Source organism: Dipodomys ordii, unplaced genomic scaffold (assembly GCF_000151885.1).
Source record: "Dipodomys ordii isolate 6190 unplaced genomic scaffold, Dord_2.0 Scaffold3, whole genome shotgun sequence".
NCBI lineage: Eukaryota > Metazoa > Chordata > Mammalia > Rodentia > Heteromyidae > Dipodomys > Dipodomys ordii.
The window spans coordinates 11,169,481-11,178,552 of record NW_012267219.1 but is presented as its reverse complement, the minus strand read 5'-3'; the positions used below and the strand labels follow the sequence as shown (position 1 = coordinate 11,178,552).

General features: G+C 38.9%; 1 protein-coding gene across 1 annotated transcript in view; it reads right to left on the bottom strand.

The window, feature by feature from the left end:
• Myrfl (myelin regulatory factor-like) overlaps positions 1-1,175 on the bottom strand; it is an 84,572-nt gene extending 83,397 nt beyond the window's left edge. Inside the window, exons 1-2 of the mRNA XM_013018644.1 lie at positions 1,129-1,175; positions 196-212 (exon numbers count right to left, since the gene is read on the bottom strand). Of these exons, the coding sequence (XP_012874098.1) occupies positions 196-212; positions 1,129-1,175 (64 nt within the window). The remainder of the gene's footprint in view (positions 1-195; positions 213-1,128) is intronic.
• Positions 1,176-9,072: the final 7,897 nt, after the last annotated feature.

Below are 9,072 nucleotides of genomic sequence, written 5' to 3'. Positions count from 1 at the left end.
AAAAAAAAAAAAAAAAGACTATACCTGGCAAACACAAGAGAAACAAATGATACTACTGATAACTAGATGTGATCAGAAAATTAGCCAGTGATTCATATCTATAAACTAGCTACTTCAAAGGCTAAAATTGGGAGGATCATAGCTTGAGGACAGATAGGACTGAAAGCTGGTTACAATAGCTTACACCTATCATACCAGCTACAATAAGAAATCTAAAATAGGAAGATCAAGATTTAGGCACACATTGGGCAGGATGAAATACCTTATTTCAAAATTAACCAGCCCATAAAAGGATGGAGGTGTGCCTTAGCAGTAAGAGCAACTGCCTTGCAAGTATGAGGCTCTGAGTTCAAATTCCAATGCCAGGCTTGGGAAGGTAGATCAGTGGTTGAGTGTTTGTTTTGCATGCATGAGGCCCTAGGTTCAATTCCTCAGCACCACATAAGCAGAAAAAGATGGAAGTGGCGCTGTGGCTCAAGTGGTAAAGCTCTAGCCTTGAGCTGAAGAGCTGAGGGGCAGCGCCTAGGCCCAGAGTTCAGGCCCCACAACAGACCCCACCCCCAACAAACAAACAAACAAACAAACAAACTCCAATGCCATCACAAAAAGATAAAAATCAGGAAACTAAATATGTTGGTTAGTTAAAATCAACTGTGAAAACAAATTGTTACATATAACCAATGAACCATTCAGATAAATAAAATGGGGGAAATTCCATTTAAAATAATAAAAGAATAAAGTATTTAACTATATAGAGTCAAAACTTTTAACTAAAAACTTCACAGAAAGCCTTAATAAATTTAAATAAACGAAGAGACATTCGTCTTTGGATTAAAACAATCTCACTATTGCAAAAACCAGATATTATTAAATATTGACAGACTCACCTTGTCATCTCTTGAGGACTGGCCCTTATACAGATGATTACCAGTGGCTGTATTTGTAACACATAATATCTACAGAAACTTTGAATCAGGTGATCCAATCCATTGGTTAATTAGTTAAAATCAGCTGTGAAAATGTGACCAATTATTTCTCCAAAGTTTAAAATTTAGTATTGAAGGTTAATTCATCCAATAGCCAAGGCAGAAGACTGGGATAATGATCTAATATTTCTACCATATTTACCTAACTTCTACATACTTTTTACACTTGCTAAATCCTGGTTGCTTCATTTTTATTCCAATTATATGTTAAACTGTTTCTGTACCCAATAAACCCTTTGTTAGAGTGCCACCTAAATCAAATAATCCCATTACAATGTTTTGAGTAAGATGGCTCATCCCTATAATCCTAGCTACTTGAAAGGAAGAGATAAAAATTCATGGTTCTAAGCCAGCCTGGGCCTGAAAGTTAATGAGACTAATTCTCAACAAATGACTAGATGTAATGGCATGTGCCTGTTATCCTATAGGAGACTAATTGGTGAATTCCTCTTTCCCAGTACCACAATCACAAATAAGATAAAATGAAGCTCAGGCTGGACTGGGCATAAAGTGAGACCTTACTTCAAAAGTAACCAAGGCACACTGGGCATTGTTGGCTTTAATCCTAGTTAACAGAAGAGGTTGAGATGTGGAGGATTGTGCTTTGAAGCCTGCCCAGGTTAAAAAGCCCACAAGACTCCAGCTTCAAAATAACCAACAAGCTGGAGGTGTAGCTCAAGTATCAGAACATGCTGCCCTAGCAAATGTGAGGCTATAAGTTCAATCCCTAGGGTCAAAAACATAAAGCTTGAAATAATTCTTTGAGATAATTTATTCTCTGGAAGAATGGAGGAAAAAGGGAATAAGCAGAAAAGTGACAAAAGAGAGAATAAATGTATAGCATGGAAAACAAATAAACACATCAAAATTATATAAACAAGACCAGAATCTTTAAAACAAGGTTATATTCATGTATAATAAGCAGAATTTTACTACACAATAAATATGCTTTGACACTGGTAAGGAAATTACTGATTATTCTATAAACATGGGAGAAAGTGGCTAAATGCCTGAGAGAATTCATAGAACATTTCTCAGTAGATCAAATTCTAGATAGATTTCAATACAGAATGAAAACATGAGCCAGAAGCCAGTGACTTACGCATGTAATCCTAGCTACTCAGAAGGCTGAGATCTGAGGATGGCAGATCTGAGGATCTGAGCCAGCCTGGGCAGAAAAATCTGTGAGACTCTTATCTCTAAAACCAGAAAACTGGAAATGGTGCTGTGGCTCAAAGTGGTAGAGTAATAGTCTTAAATAAAAGAGCTGAGGGACAGTGCCCAGGCCATGAGTTTAAGATCCATGACCAACAAACTAAAAAACAAAAACAAAACATGAATGAATATTTTTATGAAACTGAGATAAACATGTTTTTCTAATCATGCGTGAAAATGAAAAAAAATAATGAAGAAGATTGTTGAATTTCACCTTATATATTTTTGGAGGAGGATAAAAATCTGAAACATTATTTCATATATATGAAGAGCTATAAGAAAGCAAAGGAACTTGCCTATGTTCATGTGCCAGATTCCCCAATATTAACATGGTATTTCGGGCTGGGAAGGTGGCTCAGTGGTAGAGCACTTGCCTTGCATGCATGAAGCCCTGGGTTCGATTCCTCAGCACCACATAAGCAAAAAGAAAAAAGCCGGAAGTGACGCTGTGGCTCAAGTGGTAGAGCACTAGCCTTGAGCTGAAGAGCTGAGGGACAGCACCCAGGCCCAGAGTTCAGGCCCCACGACCGGACCCAAAAAAAAAATTGTATTTCCCTTATTCTCTCTTTCAAACCTATACATACATATCCGCACATACACATGAACCTATACATATATACTATACATACACTCACACATACACACATACACACACCTTCTTTCATACCTCAAACACTTGAGAATATGTTGCCTTTATCTTTGAATGTTTCAATGGAATAAACAGGTATAAAAAGACAACTTCCATAACAACCCTTCTATTATAATAATCAGAAAACTTACTATTGATATAGTTGTGTTACGTAACTTATATTCCATATTCAGAGTCTGCCTGTTGTCCCAATAATGTTACCTAGAAAAAAATTTTTCTGGTCCAGAATCTAATTCAGAATAATCTAATATATTTAATTCTAATGACTTTTTAGGCTTTTTTTAAAGCATACAAAAGAGTCTGTTTATATACATATACGAAATGTCCCTCAGTTTTTATTTTCATATTTTTCTCAAGGTTAAATTGCAAGATTATCACATGAGAGATAATGTGTTTTTTGAGTGCCTTACACTGTAAGAATCATAATGCTTCAATATTATTGATTCTAATGTTGAGCTGCAGACAGGATTGGAGTTGTAGAGTGCTTGCCTAACAAGAACAAAGGAAAAAACAACTAGAAAAAAAAGTGCCAAGTCAACACCTCTAATGTTTGTTTATATGGTGCTCAATAGAAACGGCTGGTATCTGTAGAAATTATAGCTGTCTTTATTCATCACTATAACCTTATCACCTGGCCCTTTTCCCTGGCTTTCAGTTGAATGAGTAAATGTCTTCACTTGAAAGGCCTAGGCCCATAATCAAGTAAAAAGGTGACACAAATAGAGGCTAGGCTCTCTATTCTTGATGCCCTCCTCTGCCCCATTCTCTGCCATTCATAGATGGGAAAACACATTTGCATTCCAACAACACAGGAACTTGAAATCTGAGTTTCCTTCAGAGCCCTGAGACTAAGTTTGAGTGCCAGGAGGACCTCTGGTTCAGCCCTACAATTCCAAGTAATTGGATGGGTTTCTCAGTTCACTGTGCTGCCCCTTCCACAAGTCAGTTTGAAGCTGCATCCAAAGGTAAAGCTAAAGGCAGCAGTTTACTGGTGCTAAATGCAGAGGAAGCCAGTTTTGCTGCAATCAGCTGCTTTCTAGGTGGCCAGAAATAAACAAAAGCCTTCAAACCCAGTATTTCCAAGGTCGTGAAGGACACTGAAAGGTGGGAACATTATCTTTTCCCACTTTCAATCTCCATTCTTTGTTGTCTAAAATATTTCTTTTCCTGGAGAATTAAAGTATTCACACCTATAAAAATCTGAAACAACTGTTATTCTTTTGGCTTTTCCTAACAGTGGGAAGCAAAGAGGTTTTTCTTCCATCTTATTAAAATCTAAAATAGATGATAGACATTGTACATATTGTACATATAAAGCGACACAAAACCCCATTGTACAATTATTTAAAGATAGTAAAAAAAATAATAATAGGAAACAAATCGATTTAATAAAGACAATATGGGTTTGTTTTCCAGGTATGATTAAATATTCAGTACTTCAATTCCCTAGCCCTTATACCCATATCTGTCATGTTCTTTGTTGCCTTCTGAAAAAAATCCGGACACACCCTTCTTTCTCTGTGTTCTAAAATTGTGGACATAGTAGAGAAGAGGCCATCACCAACTCTATTCAGGGACATTTGCTAAGAGGGAAATGGGTGGAATATAGCCCAGGTTTCCTCCAGATTCGTAAAATTGTTTAAAACTGTCAGAAATGGTCTCATGGGAGAGTTTAGTCTTGAGCTAGCCTTTGAAGAAAGGATAGGTTGCAAATGGCAAGAAAGACACATTATTCTTTCATCAATTCAACTAATATTAACTAAGCAACTGCCAGGCGCTAGGTGCTATGCAAGTTTCTGAGTACTTAGCAGTGAAAAAATTATTAAGGGCTGGGAAGGTGGCTCAGTGGTAGAGTGCTTGCCTTGTGCATACATGAGCCCCTGGGTTCAATTCCTCAGTACCACATAAACAGAAAAAGCCAGAAGTGGCACTGTAGCTCAAGTGGTGGAGTACTAGCCTTGAGTTGAAGAGTTCAGGGACAGCATCCAAGTCCAAAGTTCACACAACCAACAAAAATAAATAAATAAAATAAAAAGCAAGAACCTTCTACAGGACTCACACTGGAACCAGGTTAGATATCCATGACATATGAGAAACAACCAAGACATTCAAGACAACAATGAAAATAAGAGTGGTATGACAGAGGAGGCCTTTCCATTCACAAGCCTCTCCAGCTAAGCAAACATCAAGAGCACAGCACTCCAGGCAGAGAGAGGGGCAAGCACAGGAGTCTGGGGACTGAACTGTGCTTAGCTTGTCTGAAAAACAAATCCTTCCAGGGGGCAAAGCCCAGGTGCAGGAGAGGAGGAGGGAGGTCAGTGGCAAGCCTTTGGAAAAGGACATGATACATTTCCCATTTTAAAACGGTCCTTCTGCTGGTTTTGTGGCAAAGGATCTTAAGAGAACAAGAACAAAAGACAGATCAATGTGAACATTGCTGCAGTTGTCTAGGGATACTCATAGTTTGGATTTCTTGCTCTGGAATAAACAAAGAGATAATTGTTCTGCCTACATTTCATTTCATAACAGCCCAAAGAAGTGAGTATCAGAATTAATCCAAGTGTACGGGTAAGGCCAAGTGATTGTATGGGTTACTACACTTGCACACCTTAGGTAGCTTATAAGTGATGTACTGAGAAGCCAACCCAGACCTGCCTTAATTCTTGAGCTTTCTCTCACTACTGTCATCACTCCCACCTCCATCCCACGCTCCTTCACTTTTGGCAGCAATGCCAGCCAGCAACAGAGAGGACTGACTTACTTCTACTGCTTCACTGGGCTTTGGACAAGCCAATTGCTAAGCATAGCAGATGGAGCAAGGAATCTGTTCAGCTTCTCTCTGAAGCCCCTGCTGGTATTCCATCTGTTTTTACACAATAACACACACACACACACACACACACACACACACCTTATTTCCTAAGTTGGAAATAAGTAGTTCATACATTTCAAAGACCTGGCCAATGTATCACCTGCTTTACATTAACCTGCCTCTCCACAGGTAGAAATAGGAGGTGTGCCCCAACTCCCAGAACCTGCCTGACATGACTTATCCCACACCTTGATGAACAAGCCCTCTAGTAGCAGCTTCCTCTCCAAAATCACATCTGGGCTTTCCAGACCCAAAAGAAATTGCTCAAGAAGATAAATCCAGAGTGTCAGATAAACTGTTTTCAGGGAAGTTTTGCACACAGAGAGCAACTCTCAAATGGCTGTTAAAATAAATCTTATGCTTTAAAAAAAATCATTTCACTCTAAATGTCTTAAATACTTATTTATAAGACCCAAGTCTGCAAAAAGGACATCTTTGGGCATCTCATCTCCTGTCAAGAGGCTTCACAAATCATTTGTGGCTGAAAAGGGCTGCTACAGTCCTGCTCACAGGAGGAGAAACTGTCTAGGACCCCTGTACAGAAAAGCCATTCATTGATTATACTTGAGAATTACACTAGCTCTGCTTCCTGTTCCAGGCACAGAGACAGTTGCAGGGTATAGTGTAACCTGTCCTTCAGCTTTGGTCTTAGGTAGATAAGGAAAAAGTGCTTGTTTATGAGGAAAGTTCATCAAGGGATACACAAACAATCCCAAGTTGCATACATACACTCAATATGCATATACCATTGAAGCCTCTCCAAGGTGTGAGGTGGATAGGCTCAGCAAACACCTTCCTTGATTGGCTGCTTCCAGTTGCCTCCACTCACTTTCTCATCTGCCCCACCCACTCCTATTTAAGATCTCTTCTTCTTTTCATGGGTTGACTCCTCCTTTAAAAAAAAAAATCACAATTCACAACCCTGATGCATGTCTGTTCTTCTCTGCTTCTACTCTTTTACTTTTTATGCCACATAATGATGCCCGGAGGATTCAGTCAGCAGGCAAGGTGGGTTTGTTACAATAACTCTAATAAACTTTAGACTTCTGAAAAGTAGTCCCCCAAATAATTATCCTTTGGATTTAAACACAGTTTACCTCCTATATGCCAGTAGTCATGAGAAACCAGAGGAGAAATAATATACTACTGCCAGGATGAGAGGTGGTGATGGAAAAGGAAGAGGAAGAAGAGGAAAAAAAGGAGGAGAAGGAGAAAAGGAGGAGGAAGAGGAGGGAAAAGGAGGGGAAGGAAGAAAAGGAGGAAGAGGAGAATCTAAATAATCTCTTTCTCTCATTTGTTAAGGTATCTTTGGTCTTGAAAATCCACGGAAAGTAGAACTTGATCTAAAACACTGGTGTTCAGTCACATCACTTCAAATTAGACAGTAAGCATTTTTCCTAAAGATATTCCAAATTATTTACCACTTGTTTCATTCACTTACTTTTATATTTACTTAGTGTCTACTCTGTGTACAGGAATAAACCCAGAGACAAGCTTGCAGTTTTTGAGAAGTTGAGTAAAATGAGCTACAGCAAGGCAAAGTGGCATTAGAACCAGCATATGCTGGTTCAACCCCCAGCCAATGGTGAGCTGAGGACTTCCTGCAGGTATCATTTAAGAGTGAAGCAGGTTGGACAAATGAGACAAAGAAGTTAAATTATTTTTTAACAGACACCAAAAGGCCAAACTCAGGAATCAGAACCAGGAAGGAAACTGAAAAAGTACAGTTAGCTCTCTTCTACTACTTCCTTTAGAAGTTGAATTACAAGAATAGAGAGATGGGTTATCTACATTTGTCCTCTCCTTTGAAATGTTAATAAGCTGCCAGACAGCACCAAGAAGAAAAAGACAAAGAATAAAAGGCATTCATGGCTAAAAGAAGTACTGCAGTCTACCTGCATTTTGGATTGGACTCACTCATCTTTATTCATTCCAAACCATTGTCTAAGGACGAAGAGTTGCTAGCTGAGGTGACTACATGTATTCTCCTAACTAGAAAGTATAAAGGCCACAGATAAGAACCACCATTCTGAGTCATTAACTCTCATTTCCTGTGTATGGAGGAGGAAATATGCTTCTCTTTTTTTCCCATCTCTCTCTACCTTATTCTGTTAAACCAAAATAAATCTTAACCAAACTTCTCCTTGTCATGATACTCCTCAAAAATGTTTTTCATGAGTGGATTTCAAGGGCATGTAATTTTGTGTGGAAATTGGGAATGGAGGGAACCCCCTTATCTGTCATCAAGTGACAAGAGAACTGGGTGGGCAGAAGGTAGTCAAGAACATCCCGGACACAGAAAAGACGGTGTAAAAAATAAGTAGTTTTTCACTCCTGTGAGAATATACCAAGTCTGCCAGAGCCAAGAGGTGTGAGAATATAGCAGAGACTGAGGACAATTCCCTTCAAGGATCTCATCACCCCATTACCCAACTATATATATGTGATGTATGTCTGTTTCTCTCTAATAAAGTCTAAGCCCTAGTATAATGTCTTTTACTATACAGATCTAAACATCTAGAACAGGGTAGTTATTCAATACATACAAATTTGTTGCATGAATAGATAAAACTTTGAATGAACAAACATAATTATGAATAGTGAAATGCATGTAAAAGAATGGCAGATATCAAATTTCAAGCAGTTGTTGTTCATGGGGCCTGAACTCTGGGCCCAGATGCTGTCCCTCAGCTCTTCAGCTCAAGGCTAGTGCTCTACCACTTGAGCCACAGCGCCACTTTCAGCAATTTCTGCTTATGAGGTATCAAACCCAGGGCCTCATACATACAAGGCAAGCACTCTACCACTGAGCGACCTTCCCAGCCCATGATTACATAATTTTAACTATATTTTTTTGTCTTTTCTTTTAATACTTTTTTTGGTGGGGTGCTGGGGATCCAACCCAGGATGTTGCCCTTGCACTTTGCCACTGAGCTACATCCCAACCCAGTTTCATAATTTTAAAAGAGAGTTTATACTGAAGTAAAGCTCTAGAGCAAGGAGATCAGTCACGAATATTGCCAACAATGGAGATGTGGCTCAAGTGGTAGACTGCCAGCTGTAGAGGAAAGAAGAATATCAGCCTCCCCTCATTCTATCACTGAATACACACTGGGCACCTGTTATAGGCCAGGCACAGCACCAAGCAGTAGAGACACAAAGACAGGGGAGCATTAGTAATCAAAGATTCTGGTTCTACAGTCAGGCTTGGACTCAACTTTTTGAGAAATTTCTCAGCAATACATCCTTAATAAATTCCTTAGCCTTTCAGTTCAACTATGAGGCTAATAAGAGCATCTACTTCGTAAGAAAGAGTTATTATGAGAACTAAATGAAATAATACACACAAC